Here is a 20,950-nt window from a genome sequence, read left to right on the forward strand (position 1 = left end):
CAAAAAAGAGTTATATGGTTAGAACCTTCTTTTTGTCAGGAGAAAACGATGCTGTTGCAAGAAGACAATGTCAGGTGGATTATCCCGACCGATAATTACCGGAAAAGAAAATGTTTGTAAGACTGGTTCAATATTTAAGATATTTAGGGAGTTTTAAACGCCCATACGCTTAGTATTGAAGCTTTAAGTAGGCGTTGACGGATTTACTTACATGAATCAATGTCTTTTCAGACGGTACAGTCATGTCGTGATGAAGTGCTCCTTCTGTCCATTTCACACTAGATGAGCTTAGACGCGTATTTACAAAACAGTGCTCTTTTTCTACGATATTCATTTGGTCCATCAATAAGGACCTATATGTTCCCCATTGACCGTTTTTATACACATTAACGGCCATGTTCTTCCTCAACTGATCGGCGAAGAAGGGGTTTGTGGGCCGAAACTCGGTATCTTCGTCCATCAGAAACACACATCTAATATGGCTGCGGTTTGGTTCCCTTCTTAGGCAATTAATGAACCCTAGAATACCATTCTTCGGTTCTTTTTCGGCATACAGGATTTGATCGTCGTTTTTGTTTAAGGCTTCCTGCACCTCGTGGATCCAAGAGAAATTATCTGAGTTTATTTTAATGTAATCTGCCCGTTTGGGTTTACTTTGCTTTTGGAGAAGTAGTAGTGTTTCGGTAGCGGTCTTGTGGGCTGTTAAAATCACGAAATCGGGATGGTTAAGCTGGGCGGAATCGTAGTCCAGACTTTCGCGGGATATAATGAAGCCGTTTGCTTTTAGGACTCCATATAATTCTGTTAACATCTAGAATGGTAATAGATTTGTTTGAATTTCTACGTAGAACGCTACTAAATGATACAAAAATCTTTTAATGTAACAAAGAAACTAGGAAAAACAAAGGAAATAAAGAATCTTTCGAGGGAAAGATGAAGAGAAATACGAGAAATGATAGATATGCTTCAGTTCCAATGGTGCCCTCAATGAAAATGAAACAAAAGTGTAAAGTATGTCTTAGAAAAAACGAAATAATTAGAGTATGAGTAGCTTTGTAGAGAATTCAAAATCAATGGTATTACCTCGGGATAGCAATCAGGATTTATCAAATATCCCTATTTTTCTGTGTAGGGGAAATTTCCAGTAACTCTACAGCCTACCATTTTGGCAATGGAGTTTGTTGACAGTGAGAGAAGGGAAGGGAGATAATTTCAATCGAGACGAGGAGTTAGAACTACCTAGAATTGAAATTTCAAAACTAATACGTACCTCTTTCCTCTTTGATATATTAGACACAACAACTAGCAAACAGTTTTTCTCTGTTTTCAGTTCTTTGTCTTCCACAGTCTGCTCCACGTCAACCGGATATTTGCTAAATATTCTAAAGACTTGCTGTATTAGTGGTTGGTCCTTCGAAACCGACTTGATGATGGGTGTTAAAGGCTCAGCATGTTTAGGAGTGAATTCATCGATGACTTCCAGAACTTTGTACTTACATATTAGTGTGTTCTCGAATATTAGTTGGACGTTTACCGTTACGGATTGATAGATATCCAAGTCCGTCACATTTGGGACAAAATCGTACTTCTCTAAGACTGGAGTGAGTGGATCTTTTATCCTTGGTATCGGCTCTAGCACCACCCCTGTGATGGTTACGCCGCAAGATCTGTCAGGTAAGTAAATAAAATTATACATATAATTATATATAACATTACCGGCATTTTTTTTAATAAGACGATCTATATTTTAAGGTGTCTTAGTTATCAAAAAATGTAAAAGCAGTAAAGTGACAATTCCTATTTGAACTGGAAAAAAATATGAATTTTAGGACACAGTATATATCTACAGAACCTTGCCTTCATAAACGATTACAAGTCACGTGACCAGTGAAACTAAACTAAAATAACATCATAGATTACGTTATTTTTTTTTCACTGGCTGGTGATTAATGTAATTGTTCACATTACATCCAACAAATATGGCTCATTTTCGAAGTGGAACTAGAAACGAAAACGTTTCTTGGCAATCTTGCATTGAGTAATTTATAACAGAATTTCCATTGACTTTCTTAAATCGGAAATGTGCTACTGTCAAAAGATTTGGAACCAAAGACTGTATTTGCAAAGGAAAATCTACAAGCGGGCCAACTGTACTTACAGGAAATAGAAAATCATCATGCATTTGTAGAAACCAGTATACATTCCTGAAAAGTAGGCGTGTGGACTCCAACCACTCCACTGAGTTTAGAGACTTTAGGTGATAGTACCAACCGTGCATTGTTGATTGCCTATACTCAACGGTCACGTGACCTGTAATCATTTACGCAGGCTCTGTATTTCTAGACGTATCCACGTCAAAAAAATGTAAACTTTCATTGTGTTTGCTTTAACTTACCTTATAACTTCGGACGCCAGATCGTTGCAAAAAGGAACAATGGTCGTATTTCCCAAAGCTGTAAAGCTGCTATCTATCGCTTCTAAATGCATTTTGGCCCATATTGTCACTTTAGAAATACACATGGGTACATTTAGCAGCCTAGTGTCCAACTGCAAAACCTTCAGTTGGATCATGCTGTCGATGAAAGTGATCCAGTTGTCTTCCCACTTGATGTAGCCTCTTGAAACGTCCAAACTGCACTGTTGTATTCCTTTAAATGCCCCCCTAACATAATACCTTTTATTAACTAATTATGTCGCCATGTTGTCGCTTATTTTCTGTTTACATTTGGTATAAGCAAAGTAAGGTTGTTGTTTCATAAACATATAATAAGTATCCAAGAATGAAGTCGATAAATAGCATGAGTACTTTGTTTATCTTGTTCCAAGTGAATTCCTCAAAATACTAAAGTAGATAAACAAATCATGACGTATTTACAGAAGAATTGAAAATAGGAAGCTTAATTGTGCAGATCAGCAATCAGCAATATGTTCACTTAACTTCATTTATAACTATCGATGAATTACAGAAGACCAAGAGACCCACATATCATTTTAAGGCGCTGAACACGATTCCATTAATAAAATTTGGGTGAAAACTGAACAAAATACTTCAAAAACGATATATTTGGACAAAATTATATGAAACGCAAGTTAAAAACAGTTGCAGTTTTTTGACGAAAAAGTTGAAGAATATTTTGAAAAGGGCAAGCAGTCAAGAATGGCTGTCGAATGATGAAAAAACAATAGGCCTCTTGCAGAAAAAAATATTTTAATATTTTTTGTATCTACACTGAATACTACAAACAACGTGTAAAGGTTTTGTTATATTAATTTATATTTAAAAAGTTATTAGATATTAAAGTTTTAATCGGTTCCCTTCGCGCGCATGCGTCATGGACTGGAATGTCGACACATTGACGTAATCGGTAAGTAAATGGCAAGCGTGACATATACAATAACGCGTTTCGACAGTGCATCTGACTGCTTTGGTTATTAAATGTGTGGAGTGGTGTCAATAAGCAGTACGATACCTTATATATACTGCAAATTTGTGAAGTTAAACTTATAATAACTATGGCAAATTCCTCTAAGCCATATAAATAGTTCAGACAGCATCTATTTCAAAAAGTCCATATTTGGGTAAATCGTATATCCACGAAGATTTTTGGCTTTTTGGCTTTCAAATATCACTAGAAATGAACATTTTTCTATGCGCATAAAAAACGTGGGTTTAACTTTTGGCAGCACAATATGTTAAAAAAATTCGATAATGTCATATTTTTCTTCCTATTTAATTATGTATCTTTTCAAGAGTTCGTTTTAGGCGAAAATGGAAGAGGAAACAAATTTTTGTAATTAAATTTTTTACAGAACATTATTATTGTAAAAATCGAAAAAATCGCCAAATATGGGGTTAAAAAAACATTACTTTTTAGGGAATTTTTTTGAGGTCTTTAAATTGGGTTGGGACTTTCATACTTGGCTCAAGAAAACTTCATGTTATGTAGAATCATCACACCAAATTTCATCAAAATCGGTTAGATTTGCATAATTTTGCAATCCAGATTTTGAAAAATTCAAAATTTTGCACAGCAAAAACCAAGGCCCTTAGATACTTGAAAATTTAATCACTTATAGAAGGGCTCTCAAGTTTTCAAACGGTTTTTGAAAAATTTGAATCCGTCAATTAGGAGAGTATAGAAAAATTTTAATTTCTAGTGATATTTGAAAGCCAAAAAGCCAAAAATCTACGTGGATATACGATTCACCCAAGCTAAAACAGATACCGCCTAGTCTAACACTATTACTGGTGCATTGTACCGATGTGTGAAAATACATCAGTAAAAACGCCAGAAAAAAATGTATTTTAAAATAAATTTATGTAGATATCTATAAATCACATTTTCATACTTGTATGCTTTTATTCCCCTTATTTCTGCCGAATAAAATAAAATGTTTTTCGAAAAAACTCCGCAATCATCATGGAATTTGGTAAATTGTCTGATTGGGCTTTAGCATAACCCTGTTCGGTCATGTTACAAATATTCTTAAGAATTTAAAAAAAACTGAAAACTAATTATGATTATTTAAAATAACAAATTTAGATTCAAAATATTATTTAGGTAGTAAATAATATTATGCTACCCGAGGAAAGCTCACTTGAACTAAACATTGTAAAAATTAAATATTATACCTACACATACTTAATTATTTTGCTACGTAAGTGCATATTTAGGTATACCTGCTACGTAAGTGCATATTTAGGTATACCTACATAATAGAATAAAGACTAGTTAATAAATATAACAGCACATCAGTATCGTTATCGTATCGTATGTAAACTAAAAATAATAAATGTTTTTAAGAACTAATAGGACCGACATCGTTTTCTAATGTAAAGCGGCCAGTCTACTTACCGATGACGTCGCACCAATAGCAACTCGTTCTACGACACGTCCCTACAGGATGCTCATCTCCAAATTTCAACGTACGATTTAGTTAATTTTCGAGTAGAATTTTTCACAAAAGATTTTATAATTAATAATTTTAATAAGGCCATACTTAATTATGTGAACTAATATAAAAAATCCGGCATGTGCAAGAGGCCTATTAGCACCATTGCATTTGGGAGATTATCGAGGAAAATTGATTATCGATTAAATAATGCTCACAATTGCTTTGAGTGAAATTTTGTTAAACAATGTTCAGGAGAGTTGCCACATCTTCGGTTTAACTCCTTGATAATTTGGAAATGCTAAAATGGAGATAAAGTTGGTTAGTTGATATTTATAACGAGCGTTCAAATAAAAACGTGGTCAAGTTGATTCTGAAAATTTGGACGTAGGGCGTAGCGTATAGCAAATGAACTGAAACGTCATCTGTCAAAGCGCTATATCGCCGCTATCAATTTGAATATTTTCATTTTAAAAAGCGTTTAAAATGGTGTTTTCTCAAGAACAAAAAGTGTTTATCATAGAGTCCTACTTAGTATTCTATTGAGGAATGTTTCATAGAATTTCAAAATCAATTTCCCGGCGTTGTTGAGTACAAAATTTTTCAAAGTGCAGTTCAGCGTTGTGTTAAATTTTTCAAAGTGCAGTTCAGCGTTGTGTTAATGTTTTTCGTGAAACGGGCAGTGTAACAAGAAAAGAAGGAAGCGGCCGACCTAAAAAGCGGACTGAAGAATTAAAAGAAAATGTCCAACAAATAATGGAAAATGCGCCAAGAACTTCTGTACGTGTTTTATCACAAATGGTGGGAGTATCAGTCGGTACCTGCCACACAGTGTTAAAAAAAGATTTGCGTTTGTTCTCCTATCGTTTAACTTGTCAGCAAGAACTTCATGAAGTTGATTTTCCGCGACGGGCTGTATTTTGTGAATGGTTTTTAAACAACTACGGTGAACTTCATAATATCACCTTTTTTTCTGATGAAGCCTGGTTTCATTTAAGTGGTTACGTAAACTCACAGAATATGAGAATGTGGTCTTCTGAAAAACCAGATAACTTTTTTGTCGAGGGCCCTCTACACGCTCAAAAAATTGGAGTTTGGTGTGCTCTCAATCGAAGGAGGATTTATGGACCTATTTTTTTTAATGGTACTCTTACTGCGCAAAGGTATAGAGAAGAAATTATCGCTCCTTTTGTTAACCAGCTGGAAGAAAACGAAATTACAAACTTTTACTTTCAACAAGATGGCGCAAGGGCACATACGGCAGGCGAGACGATGAATATGTTGAGGGAAGTTTTCCAAAATCGACTAATAAGTCTCAATGCTGAACATGAATTTCCACCGAGGTCATGTGATATTACGCCGTGTGATTTCTTTTTGTGGCCTTACCTTAAAAACACTATTTTTGAACTGCCTATTCCTGATTTAAACCATCTGCAGGCTCGACTTATAGACAAGATTCGTGAAATTAACAATACCCCGAGCATCTTAGAAAATGTCTTTAATTCTTTGAGGAACAGGTGTGAAAAGTGCTTGGAACAAGGAGGGGGACACTTTCAGCAGCTGCTTTAATTTATTGTTATAACAAGGAGGGGGACACTTTCCGCAGCTCCTTTAATTGTTTGTTATTGTTATCACGATTATTCTTTAAAATAAAGTTATATAGTCATTAACGTTATTGAAACTGACAGCTGCTATACAGCTCGTTGAGAAATGAGGTTAAGTTGGTCGCTATAAGCTACTCCCTACGTCCAATGTGTCAGAGCCAACTTCGACCACGTTTTTATTTGAACGCTCGTTATATGTGTATCTACTTTGAAGTGTCAGGAGACGTAATCTTCAGTTCCAGAGTTTTTCCGCAAGAAGCGATTGATATATCTCCTAGAAATTGTTTAACCACTGACAAGTGCCACGAACGCCTGCGAAAGACACCTGCAATATGCTTACATGTAATTGTATCCCCTTAGCCGTAATTCCTTGTAAACATCGTTTTCATTCAGTGGAAGATGAGTCTTTTCCCCGCATTCTTGAAATGGGCAGTTTGTTTCGTCATCTGACATGTAGATGCGCCCTATAGCAACAGCAGAATTGCCTTCAACCACCTCAAAATTACCAGTCCCCGAATGAATTGCCACTTGCAGCACGAGATCGCATTTTTCTAACATCGTGATGGATCTGAGAAACCTGCAGTTCTCGAATACTACTTGCATGTCGTCGAACCGCATTCTTTTGAGGAAAGAAAATGTTTGCCATACTATGTACAAGTATCCTGTCGTGGGAAATACATTTCTACCTGCAATGTTAAAAACTAGTTAAGGCAATACTGTTTTGATAGCAAAATACTTGCCATCTATGATGTGCCCTGAAAGATGTGCCCACTCCTGATCTGCGATTTGGATTTTGTAAGTTTTCACCCCGTCTTTCGTCGAACTGTATTTTAATACAAACTTCTCCCTGTTATGATTCCATCTGATGTACGGAGAAATCATCCTGGTACCTCTACTTACCGGAAAATCTACCAATGGGTACAGTCTGCTGATCTGAGGATTGTAGCCAATCTCGTAGAGCCTGCAACAACAAATATTAACGTATCTCTCGCTGCTATCAACGACACTGTACCTTCCAATACATTCCATAAAGTCAACGAGATGGTTTTTGCATTCACTTCCAAAAAGTGAGATTACGTCTAAATCTTCAGAGGGATCGATTGGTATGTTGCCAATTAGCACAACGCTTGAGTCCAAATCGGACTGCATTGGAGCTCTTGCATTTTCAAATGAATCTGGCATGATATGCCTTATAAGGTTATCCATTTGGTCTCGCTTGGCTTTGTCATTCTGCATACCATCATTACTTCTTATAGACGAATCTTGAATAGCGTTGCAACCCTTCAAAATACTTACAAAATGAAAAGAAAATAATTAAAGTGTTTCAGGACTTATTGGCTAAATTTACTTCAAGTTTGACCAATTGGTTTGCCCTTTGTAATAACCTGAATATAAAATTTTCACCGCATGTGTCGCCTACTGTGAGGATACAAAAAATTTAAATAAAATTTGAGGCACATGGGCGAGGTAAGCTCCACTTCTTATTTGTGGAAGGGCGAAATCAGCGGTGACTATTAGACGCCTTCATTATAGCCATCTTTCTCTATCGCACGGATTTACCTTATCGCTCTCACGTAACGGCAGATGGACCATCGGTACTTTCCGACCCTGTGTGTTGTAGTATGTGTAGTATGAGTGAATATTACGTTTTTGCGAGAATAGTCAGTCATTTAAACTACTATGTGACATCACAAGTTTAGATCAAATGACTGAACTCTTCACCCTTCAGCTGAATATTCTGTTGGTATATTCAACTAGTATTGTCAGCCGGTAACTTAACCTTTTTCTTTTTGACATTTTGTTTGAATGTGGATAAAAATCGTTCAGCAAAATGATGGATTATGATACGGCTGTGCAAGTGGTCAGTTTAAATTTAAACTTTAGAGGCACAGATGTTTTAGTAAACGTAGACGTTGAAACAGCAAATATTTTACTTTATGGTAAGATTCATTTTTCATATGGGACATATTTGCGATCCACTTTGCTTCAGGATTATCCTCTATTGGTGGAATCATTTGTAATTCAGGTCTTTTTCGTATGAATTACATAAAATACCGACCTAACCTCTTTCTAGTTTACATATATGATTCTCTAAACTTATAACATAAATAAGGAACATCATCATCCTCGTTCCACAAAAATATCAAAAAATATAGAGCCATGTCACAATTTCAGTTTTGTAGCCATTGACATAAATGACCAAATTCCATTCTCTTATAATAACGATTATGTCGAATATTCGCATATCTTGCAACATCAGAATCTACATACTTTTCACGTTTTTTAAAATTGCCACTTAAAAATATTCCAAAGGAAGCATTGATATATTCCTTCAGTTTTATTTGAAGCAAATACATATATTATATAGTGAGATATAACACCAATTCCCACAACACTAGATTACTGGAAGCAATAAAGGATGACAAATTGTGGTTACTGATTAGAAGTTAGAACCCATATGTCATAGTACATATGACAGGCTGCACCACTGAATAGTGAATATATACATTTTCGCGATCTCTTCAGGTTAGACAAGGTTAGAAATAAGATTAAAAGAGATAGAAACAGTAACTACAAGTCAGACGTATTCACCAATATTCACTCGCGAAAAAAAGCCTATTATCTTTGATATTTGACAGAAACGACTAATAACGTCATTAATTATATTTTTTATATTAGAAAGAGTGACCGCAAAAATCGCCCGTTTCTTTCCAATTCGCAGAGAACTAAAGAAAGTAGATAAAAATATGTTTTTGGTCTCAAATTACTCGTCGTAAAAAATTAAGACGAGCATAGCTTTTAATTTTTTGAAATTTTTCAAAAATCACCTCTATTTAGAAGTTGAAAAGATGCCCAAAATGAAGAATTGAATATTACCAATTGTTGCAACTCGTATTGCTTACAGCATATCCCTTGGAATCTTCTGGTGCTGGTTCTGGATCTTTGTATGCCTATAGATATACTGCTCGTACTAAAGGCTTATTTTATTTTTCAATGCCTGTTTAGTACATGAATAACTAAAATATACATTAACAAAATGTACAATGACGGAACTTGTCTACATAAATTCGACAGATCATTGACACTGGCACTCTTGTCAAAATAAGAAGGAAAAAACAGTTTGGGATCAAACACCAATAAATATAAAAACTATTAGCATGTGAATTTTTGTATCGAATGATTCTTGATACAAAGAAAGATTTATTCTCATGACTGAAATAAGCATGCTGAATTAGAAAATCCACCCATCCGCGCTCAGGGGGTGGAACCATCCTCAAAAATAGAGAATTATTTTCCAACGACTACTTGATCCTTCCACCGCTAATCTGATTTTTAGGTGGTATTTCTTTTGCGACTCTTTAGGACGATATTGCTTATAACTTTTAAATGGGAAGTAATACAGGAAAATTTCTCTGATAAAAGTTAATTAGGAAAAAGGGAGCTTTGTAACAGGAAAAATTTGAGTATATTTCTGGAAAAAATATAATTGATGACGTCATTAGTCGTTTCTGTCAAATCCCAAAAATAATACCTTCGATTGAAAATTAACACCACGTATCCTAAATTTTTTTGGTATCCTCACTGTAGATCCATACTATCGAGTATGAAACACCCTGTACGCATTCATTGTACAGAAAATTGTTTTTTAACATTTCCCATTCTTACTATAACCGTATAAACCGCCATATTTAACTTGATTACATTACATTTCGCTAAAAATATGAATATTATTTCTTATTTCCTGGCTATGGTGGAAAATCCTAAACGGCATTAAAAATGTCCATAACGGATTAATCAAGTAGTTTTAATATCGACGGATAGGCCTGTCAGGACCAGTGTCCTGGCCGCCTAGATTACCAGATTTAAATCCTTTGGATTTCTACTTCTGGGATGATTTGAAAAGACGTGTTTAGACAAATCTTATGGCATGTGGAGATGAACTGCGACAAAGGATTTTCCACCATAGCCAGGAAATAAAAAATGATATTCAAATGATTTGGAAAGTACAGCCATCACTAATTAGACGTGCTTGTGAGTGTATTAAGCAAGGCGATTCTCATTTTGAACCATTTTTATAGTAATTAGTACTTTTCAGTCTTAAACAGATGTTCCTTAAATCTACAATTTTTTCTGTTTTGTTTGTTATTTTCTCTTTAAACGATATGTTTTGCATTTCCCTTAAGTTGTTTTTTTAGAAAACTGTAAATAATTTGGTTGATACACTATAGTTGTCAAGTCGCATTAGTTTGTTTAATTTAAAGAATAAGTTGCAAATATCTCGATAACCAAGGGAGATATCGAAAACGAACAAGAGTAACTTTTTTTGTCATGTTAAAAACCACAACAATGTCAATTTTCTTGTTCATACTCTCACAGTTTTCAAAATTATTGGGAAATTTCACAATAAAATCCAAACACTGAAACCAAAAAAAATTATAGGGCATATTTGGCTCAATCGACTTATTTTGACCACCAGTATCTTCGAGATTTTCCTCCCTGTACATACAGATTTGAGATTCATGCCCATATAATTTAAACTTACAAGACCATTAAATCCTTTTCCAGCGTTATCCCTATCCAAAACACGACTAATAATTTCATCCAAAGTAACTGTGTCGTTGTAATAAGAGCAGAGCAGCGGTCCGGATAGATATTCGATTATATTTATTGTTTTCAGATCCAACAACCTCATAACATCTATTAGACCGATTTGTACTACTACGCCACCCAATAGTTGGTCAGTATAACTTCCTAAGGGATCATTTGTGGTTAAGGCGCCAATAAGATCGACTCCCCTATTCCACAGTTTGTTTTGTATCCTAGAACAAAGGGTGTGTGAAAGAAGTAAAAAATTTACAGATTAATCTTTAATATTGTTTTATCGATTCTCCTTAGTTTATTTTGCGGTTACTTACCGTTGCATTGATTCGGAAAAAGCAGGGAAAGCCATCAGCTGGCTGCCGATTTTACGCCAGTTATTTAATTGGCCAAATGCGAAATATAACGGCTTAGGATCACCTGGGAAGAATTTAAGCGATCTACTTATTTCCCTCGTCTTTGACATTATTATATATCCTCGGTACAAATGGTTATGTATATTCTTCCTGTGAAAGATATCGCTACATTATCCACAAAAAATAAAATTATCAAAAGATAGCTTTGTTGATTTTAACTATTCTAATTGTAAGATGAACAATAGATTCAGTTTTGACGAAAAAACTGATATGTTATAGATTCTAGGGTTTTGTGACAAAAACATACTGAAAAACGTATTCGAGAAACTCGTCGGTTTAAAATTAACAAAGGTAATGCCAGACGTCCTTGTCAAGCTCAAATACCCGTTGTGAAAGAAAAAATTCTGGAAATGGCGTAAGAGAACCCGACAACCAGTGTCAAATTAATACAAAGGCAGACCATAGTCTTCAAAAGTACAGTAACCAGAGTAATATCCGAACAACTACTTCATCACTTTCATATTCACTCAGTTCAACAACTTCTAACTCTTGATCCTGCTGCTCGTCTTCAATTCTCGCAGATTATTCGCCAAAATAGAGCTGAAGATATATCTTAAATCAAATCGAAGTATTCAAATTAATGTCATTGTAAAGGTGACTAGAAGGCGTTACAAGGTCACAAAATAACAAATGTTAGGTATTTCACGCAGTCGTAACACATATTCACAAAGCAATAAAGGTTGTGTCCAGAAACTGTGACAGAAGGTCACGAATTAACAAAGGGTGCATCTCGATGTTGTCACACAATGTCACAAAGCAACAGAGACCATTTCCGTTGTCGTCATACAAAGTTATTCCAAGGTTGTGGCATAGTTGCGAAGGTTACTTTTGAAACTGCAACATAAGGTGAGAGAAAAAATACTAGTTTTAGTAATATTAATGATTATCTTTAATATTATGTAATAAGGTCGTTAGATTTTTAAATGACAAAATCTAAATTACGAAATACACCAGGGCAACAGCAGACGACATCGCCAAAGGCCGATGCTGTCGGTAGAACAGCCGCCGACAACGCGGTGCAGAGTTGAAACAATTACCCCCGTTTCGGATTTTGGAAAAGAAAAACTCCGAAAAATGCGAAATTCGTAATGGAGAGCCGCAATATAAAATCACAGTACCAAGTCAGACTACAACTCCAGTCGACTGCAATTCAAAAATGGGCAGAATCCAAAGAGACTAATTGTCCAAACGTAAGCTACAGGACATCTGCGGACCCATCAAAGAGTGGGATCGAATGTCAACTCTGAATGTCAATTCAGTAACCAGGGGACGTATACTTGACCAGTATGTGTAGTACAACTCAAAATTTCAAAATACTCTATATACAATTTAAATACCCATTCATTGTAAATAAATATTTTTCAATAAATCCCGAATTTTTACAAATCGAAAATATTCAAACATTTTTGCGAGCACATTGCTCGCAGTCTAGACCTCAGTTCTAGCGCCCCATCCATTGTCCAGCTCAGCGGTGATGATCCCAAGGGGTACAGAAACCTCCTAGAAGCTTCTCACAAAGTCATAGATACATACTCATATGAGGCCTACCCAAACCCTAAAAAGCTTCCAAATGTCGAGGTACTCACTGGAGACTTCAAAAATAGTGCTAGGCAAGGCAGGCAAAGCTTAAGGGCCCCATATTCTTTAAATAGTGTTTTCCGCAAAGACAAATAATTTCAAAATAACCGAATAATCCAAAGCTTATTAAAAAATAGGAATGTTATGTCATGCCACCTGAGTATTTTCAAAGACGCCGCAGTAAAACGAATAAACAGGTGCAAAAAACGATCAAACCATCAAGGTTTTAGGTACTGAAATCTACGAAAATACTAACTTTTTTATATATAATTCCACATGTAAATATTCTTATAACATTTACTTGCTTAGTCCTACATATAAAATTGTTTACTTTTATTTATAAGTACGTGAAAATAATTCTTAAAATGTGGGGTTAGAATAACAGCAAACGCATGTTTTACAAACGCTTTTTTTTAGTTATTATTTTATTTGAGTAAATTTAAATGGTAACAATGAATAAACAAAACATCAAGGATTTTATTTTTGTGCTTACTTTTGTTCTACACGTTTTACTTTTCACGATTTCAGTACCTAAAAACGCCAGAAATTTAACTATTTCTCGGCCAGGAATATGGCTACCTTAAAAGACTGGTATAGATGCAAGAGTAACAATGCTCGAAGTGTCCTTAAAAACATATTTAGTGCATCCGAGCTCAGTAGTAAGCCTCTAGAAACTGTGTCGATGGTGTACATGAGTGGAAAAAAGCAAAACAAATTAATGTTGCCCACATTTCCAGAAGCTTCTTTGATCCTATGTGTCTTGGTTTCTATTAATCGTAGATACTTTTATAAACGCTTATTTTAAAGGAAAAAACATGAACTTTTTTTCTGTGAAGCAATGCCTATACCTAACTCCTCTCAGAAAAAAGTTGTGGGCCAAAAACAAAAAAAAACGCATTATTTCGAGTTTTTTACTCGTTTTTTGGGCATATTTTTGTTAAAAATATTTTTTTGTCTACAGAATGTCTCATTTCGATGGGAAATTCAATTTGCCACAACCTTTCTGTTGACAACTATAGTGAATGCATAGTTTTCGAGTAAAACTCAAAAAACTGAAAATACCACCTTTTTACTTCGTTCTCAAAAACGCACCCCTTTAAAACGTAGCAGTCCGCGGTTTTATCATTTTTTAGGGTCAATTGAACATATCAAACAATAAAATTTCTGTTACGTTGTAGTTCCTATCTAAAGTACATAGTCAATAGCCTATTACTATTAATGACACAGACATAGTTGTCACCGTATGCAAAATTACAGACCATATCAAAAGACTAACTAAGTTTTTACCGCACTTGATTGAGTTACCGTCAATCTCGTGCGGTAAAAACGTAGTTTCCACACTTATTATGTAATACACTATTACGCATCTGTAAGTAACACGAACATTACCTAAAACCATTGTGTAACAAAGCTATGTGTTCATCATCGACCTGTTGGTTGGATATTCCATCAAGTAAAGTGACTACCGCCTCGGTCGTTCTTCCACTAACACATACTAGCCTTGGCAGGTCATCTTTTGGTAATCCGTTGTCGAGTTTCTTATTGGGGTTACGGTGGAGCAATACGTGACAGTTGACGCCGCCAAATCCAAAACCATTGACTCCTTGAACGGCATAAATTAAATAAAAGTTAAACATTTGTTTCATATTTTTTAATATTCTTAAACCAAGTGGGAACAATTTTTTAAATACCGTTTTGTTTCTATTTCTATTAATTTTATAGTAAATAACATCTTTAAAGTTCTGATGTTATTAATTTTTTATTAATTCATAGTTATTTGAAATTAATTTTATTTTGTGCGGTTTTATTTCATATTTATTTTTGAGTGTAATGTTGGGCGCCATTTATAGTATTATAAAAAATTGTTATTTGAAATATTTAAATTTTGAATGTTCTTGTAGTATCTTTAAAAAATATTGCAATAAACTATATTTTACTTACCAGGCTAGTTTTTATTAGATGTCACTGAGTTTGATTTTGAATTTCAAAAATGTAAATTTAATTTTAAAAGATTATTCTTGATCTCGAATTGAATTCTGTTTTAAATTTAATAATTTAATGATAATTAGATGAATAATTTTATTTTCTGAACATTAATAAATGCAAATTTTAATAGAACATGATGACTTATCTCAGTAGTCGGTTCTAAACGTGGTGAGATTAATTATTAAAAAAAAATGTTTTAATATTTCATTAATTTTGTTTAAAAAATAAAATAGTATTGTTACAATCTGGGTTGAAGTTTGTATATTGCAACAATAGATTATAAATTTATAAATTTATAGTTTCTTATTACCTAAATCTACACTTTTATTGTCCTTCTCTGTCCACGGTTTGTTGAGTAGTAATCTCCTTTCAACAATCTATCTCCTTTCTATCCTCCTTCCTTTTGTCCACTTGATCTCTCCTCTGTTGACTTGTTCCTCCTTGTGTCTCCTATACACTCTGATGGTTGCAACTGCCTGAATCACCTTTATAGCTCCTATGGCTTCTTTCCTTTCTTATTGGCTACGGCAATTCAAATAGCATTTTACTAACCTGACTATGACTTCACCTTATTTTTCTTTCTTCCAAACAAATTTTTCTTTCCCTATTTTAATTATCACTGTTCTCCTCTTCTTTCTTCATCGTTTCCTGAGATCTTGTTTAATTTTTAATTGAATCCCTCTTCTCCTCGGCAATTGGTTTCCACTGATAGCTAGTTTCTTTTTTAATCTTCTTTAATTTATTTCGCTTCTTCTTATTTAATCTTCTTTTTGGTTCTGACTTTTATATTTAATAATTCCTCTTCTTACTTATTGATTCTTATTCTCCTTTTTTCCGTCTCCTTGATAACCACCAATTTTTTTAAATCACTGCACTCTTATCTCTAATTACAATTTTTCTTAATCTATCCTTTTCAATTTCAACCAATCAGATTATTACTTAATTTATACAGTTTAAATTTAACATTTTCAATACCATTTTATTTGTCTTTTGCTAAATTTCATTATTTTATGGACACTTTTTATTAATTTATACTGAGATTTCATAAAAATTTACATTTTATTATGAACTGTCACTTTCCATCTAACTGTCACCTAAATTATCATTACTACTTCGTCACCATCTATCCAGTATGTCATTACTTGATGTATTTTAAACTTAACTTCCGTTATATTTTATAATAAAAACTCATAAGTCAATTTCTACCTGTTACAATATCTTATAAAAATGTACCTAATGTAAATGCATCTAAAAATTTCTGGATTCATTTAGTCGTTTGACTAAAATACATTTTTTTACAAAAATTGCATTGTATGTTTGGAGATAAGAGAGACATTTGCTTTATTCCTTTGTGAACTATTTTAGAATTACTGTTTTCTTCGATATTTGCCAAATATTCTGCTTTATTATTTATGAATTCCAAAGTCGGAGTGGACTGATTGTAAATTTAATGAAAACTGATGTTTACTAAGTAGTATTTACCTATCACCGAACTCTCTTCGTCAATGGGTGTTTTCTCCGCGACAACCTTCATCCTCCCATCAACGATTCCTGTTAAATCTCGTCTAGGCGAAGTGAAATTAATATTTGGAGGGATAAATCCAGTCTCCATTGCAATAATACACTGAAACGTGAGAGCAGTTTTTTTATCACTAGCTTTCAATATAATCTAGATGAGGTCGGGTACACCGCTTACTTTTGTCACAGAGCAGAGACCCGCAGCTGCCTCGGCATGTCCAACATTCGACTTCACAGATCCAACCAACAGAGGGCGTTTCCGTTGCTTTCCCAGCACTTCATCTATAGCGAAGCATTCTTGGACACCTCCAGCCAGAGTACCTAGGAGACAAGTTCCAATACACTTTCCCTTTTACGAAATTAAAGATTATACCTGTTTCGTGTGCTTCCACGTAACTTACTCTGTTCTTATCTACGTCAGCTTCATTGTAACAAGCAGTTAACATGTCTAACTGTGAGAGTCCGGACGGAAATATTATGTTCTCCGTCTTGAACCCGTCGCAGTTGGATTTGACGTGCATCAGCTGCGCGTATGCTCTTTTGGCGCTCTTTGATTTTTGTAATATTACGGAAACGACAGCCTCCGATCTAGCAAAGCCGTCACCTTGAGCGTCGAAGCATCTCGAGTAGCCTTTGGGACTCAGAACACCAAGCCTAAAGAAAAATCATCGGTTAAGTCAGTTGAAAACAACTGCCGGAAGGTGTTTATTTAAGCTGCGTGGCAAGTTGTATCAGTGCATTATCAGCGTTGCTAGTTGCTTTGTTTTTAAGTCAACTGTCAGATAACGACGATGGAATAGTTATTTATTGTATAAGTGTTTTAAGTAGCATTTTATCCACGCAAGAATGTTTATCCACGACTATTGTATAATGTACCCATTATACGTCTGTTTGCTCGACCTTAATAATACCCATTAATCACGGCAGTGATTAATGAGTCATTAATCACTACTGTCAGATGCTTCCTTAATTTAGCTATAATATTGTATTGTTCTGCTACAAACAATCCGTTTTTAAAATTTTATCGTGTAAACCACTAAATATTTTCAATTCAGAGCTGTACATATAAAAAAAAATTAAAAAAGTGAATTTTCCTAGACCGGATTCGAACCCGGGACCCGCGGTTGGAAGGGAAAGAGCATCTACACTGAGCCATCAGCGACTTCATTTGTGTGAGTCGTATATCTGTTTCTTAACATACCATGTTTTTCGAAACATTTCAAAAAAAACTTCAACAAAGATATTTAGTAGTCGTGGATAAAATATAGTATTCTACTCCCGTATAATGGGTATTATTCACTCGGGGATTTAGGCCACTCGCCTGCGGCTCGTGGCCGTAAACTTCACCTCGTGAATAATACTCATCATTATACGCTCGTTGAATAATATACTATTAAACGCTAGACCGTAGTTAGAGATGTTATGCGTTTAGAAAATGATGGCAAGAATGTTACAAGGGTTGTTATTAACGGAAAGGAAGTTAAATGTGGTAAAACAAAATACGAAATGTCTATTATTATAAATGTAAATGTTAATGTTAATAAGTAAATAAATTAAATGTGATTTATTATAGGTTTATTATTATTTCATTATTCTACTACTGAAATAAAGTTACTTTATTTCACTAGTGGATAAAGTGTCACTTTAGACGGTATGTGTGGCTAAGGGCCGGTTGCACACACTATTCCTAATCCTTAAACTGAACTTAAAGACGTTAAGTAAAGCTTAGAGCGTCTCATCAAAGTTAAAGTGTTACTTAAATCATGCCAAGTTAATTATAAATTAAGCCCTTGATTTTGTTGGGCTTATGAAGTTATGGAACAGATCATAACCTAAAAAAACATTAGTTACTTAATTACTTTGTTCCCATTATCCAAAAAATGGATAATTTAATTCTGAGAGACGATATAATAGATGATGATTTGGAGATATTCGAAATTATCGATCATAAAATTCCTCGTCAAGTCTTTTAAAGACCAGATTTATTCCATTTACATGATGACAGAGCCGATTTAGGCTGACCAAAGAAACTGTTCTACAATTATTACCATCAATTGAACCTTACACAGAACGTCCATACAACAGGTAAGTTGAACTAAACATTTATCTACCTAGGAGTGTGAGCGTCGTATACCTATATTTACATTTGTGATGGTATATTTGCATAAAATCTTGCCTACAATCTAATTTTAACATCTTCGAACTTTTAGGAACAACACTGTTACACCAATGAATCAGTTATTAAGTACATTGATGTATATATGTATACAATAGTGGTTATAATTTTATTGCCATTTTACAGGTCTATAACATTTTTTGTAAATGTGTAGGTATTAATTACTTCACATACAATTTTCAGGTGATAGTGTTTATGCTATGAAAGATTATCTATTAACCCCATTACAAAATCCTCGAACAGAACCAGAGCAGCTTTATAATGAATCGCACATACGTACGAGAGGAGCAGTTGAGAAATTATTTGGAATCTGGAAACGGAGGTTTCCAATATTAGCGTATGGATGTCATCTGAAGCTAGATAATATTTTAACCATCATTGTTGCGACGGCTGTGTTGTACAATATAGCTAAAAAAAAATGGAGGAGGCAGAGCCACCACTTCCAGCTGAAGTGGATGAACATAAATTTCAAGTGCTTTTAAGAAATGGGGATATACCAGTGGTACCTATTTTAAATCCAAACCAACTGTTAGGACCTCAAGTTAGACAGAATTTGATTAAAAATTTGCAATAAAATACCAATATTTTTTTAATTCACAGTAAATCATCCTTTTCTGCTAATAAAATACATAAGGTAGGTATAAAAGGTAAAGGACAAAAATACATAAGGTTGGTATAAAACTTTATCATACAAAAATAGTTCTTTTAAGACAAATTGTGATACACATACAAGAGAAACATCATTTTAATACAAGTTTGACAAAAATATACTTCTAAAAAACATATAAACATACCTCAAGTTATAAGTCTACCACTCAACTTATCAGAAGAATAGAACAAAGTTAAGAATTGAAATTAAAACTGAATGGGTTCACTTCTGACCCCATTTTTTCTAAAAATATGTGTTTAATTTTCAAGTCTAGTTCTAAAAATTTCCTTCTCAATTCAAATTCTACTAAATCTCTTTCTTTTTTAATTTCCTGTTCAGCTTTAAGTCTATCCAATTCTACTTGTACCAATTCAATTTTCAGTTCGGCAAGCTTATTGTATTTTTTTGATAACTCTGAAGAAGCTAAAGTAGAAATAACAGGTCTATTTCTACTAGTCCAATGTGCTGTTGAAAATAAATTATCATCAGTAGCTGTAGTTTCATTTAAAGGCACCTTCCTTGATGATGATTCATTTTTTTTGCTTTGGTAATAGTTTTGGATGTAAAGGTTTCTTAAAATCTTCTGGTTTATAGTTACCCCAGTCCGTTTTATTATTTTCGGTATTATCCTCATCATCCTGAAATAAAATAAGTTTTACTCAGATAAACAATAACAATTCCTCGAACGATTCTTTTTAAATATGAAGTGTGTGTATTACCTCAACAACTTGCAGAAGTATGGCTGTGTCATCATCTATTTCTTCCATATATACGTTTTCCTGCACATTGTCACAGTCGACTTGATCCAATTCTTCTACATCGCTATACTTATTATTCAAGCCATATACAGTTTTCTGATTTATTATTTCCAAAGCCAAATCCAGGTTTGGATTAGTGTTGACTTCACATCTTCCTCCACCTAATTAGAGATGCCTTTTCATCAGCAACTTTCTTGTACACTTCTTTATATTTTCATATGCTTTTTTGAGTGACGCTGTATGTCGAAATATTCCTGTACGAGACTGAGTATTAAAAATATCAGTTATTTTTTTCCATGCCTCCTCTTTATCTCTCTAGGTAACCGCATCGGACTTTTTAGACTCGATAACACTTTTATATTCTAACATAATATTTAATAGTAAATTTTTTTCTTGGTGCGTATAATTTGCCGAACGAGTTTTTTTTCTTTGATCTTGATCGCCCATAATAAAGTAATTAAAGCAAAGCATAAACACAAAAAATCAAAATAATGCACTTGTTGATACAAAACGATAACGATATAACCTCACTTTTAAGTAAAAATTAATAAGAAGAAGATAGCTGTAGAACAAGTTCAGTAGTTCTTAAAATGTTTCGATTCACTTTGTTAAGGGAAGTCAATTACTAAGTGGTGCAACAAAAATTAATTCTAAGGTCCAGTTAATAATAAACAACACTTAACAAAGTGTCGAATTTATGGAAAGTCTGTGCAACCGGGCCTAAAAGTCCGATTATAAGGTGACTGGATAAAATAATTTAATAAACAAGATTG

The 20,950-nt window shown here is 34.1% G+C and overlaps 2 protein-coding genes across 2 annotated transcripts in view; both read right to left on the reverse strand.

The window, feature by feature from the left end:
- The window catches only part of LOC108909811 (fatty acid synthase-like), a 42,544-nt gene that overhangs the window by 7,829 nt on the left and 13,765 nt on the right, over positions 1-20,950 (reverse strand). Inside the window, exons 6-17 of the mRNA XM_018714239.1 lie at positions 16,968-17,248; positions 16,773-16,915; positions 16,559-16,700; positions 14,480-14,693; positions 11,414-11,602; positions 11,041-11,317; positions 7,510-7,778; positions 7,238-7,458; positions 6,838-7,183; positions 2,396-2,662; positions 1,271-1,667; positions 212-811 (exon numbers count right to left, since the gene is read on the reverse strand). Coding sequence (XP_018569755.1) covers positions 212-811; positions 1,271-1,667; positions 2,396-2,662; positions 6,838-7,183; positions 7,238-7,458; positions 7,510-7,778; positions 11,041-11,317; positions 11,414-11,602; positions 14,480-14,693; positions 16,559-16,700; positions 16,773-16,915; positions 16,968-17,248 — 3,346 coding nt within the window. The remainder of the gene's footprint in view (positions 1-211; positions 812-1,270; positions 1,668-2,395; positions 2,663-6,837; positions 7,184-7,237; positions 7,459-7,509; positions 7,779-11,040; positions 11,318-11,413; positions 11,603-14,479; positions 14,694-16,558; positions 16,701-16,772; positions 16,916-16,967; positions 17,249-20,950) is intronic.
- Positions 19,572-20,224, reverse strand: LOC108909821. Its single transcript, XM_018714249.1, has 2 exons — positions 20,139-20,224; positions 19,572-20,057 (listed from the first exon to the last, which is right to left on the reverse strand). Exons 1-2 carry the CDS (start codon positions 20,171-20,173, stop codon positions 19,613-19,615), a joined length of 480 nt encoding a protein of 159 aa, XP_018569765.1. The 5' UTR covers positions 20,174-20,224; the 3' UTR covers positions 19,572-19,612.

Source organism: Anoplophora glabripennis, unplaced genomic scaffold (assembly GCF_000390285.2).
Source record: "Anoplophora glabripennis isolate ALB-LARVAE unplaced genomic scaffold, Agla_2.0 scaffold554, whole genome shotgun sequence".
Lineage (NCBI taxonomy): Eukaryota > Metazoa > Arthropoda > Insecta > Coleoptera > Cerambycidae > Anoplophora > Anoplophora glabripennis.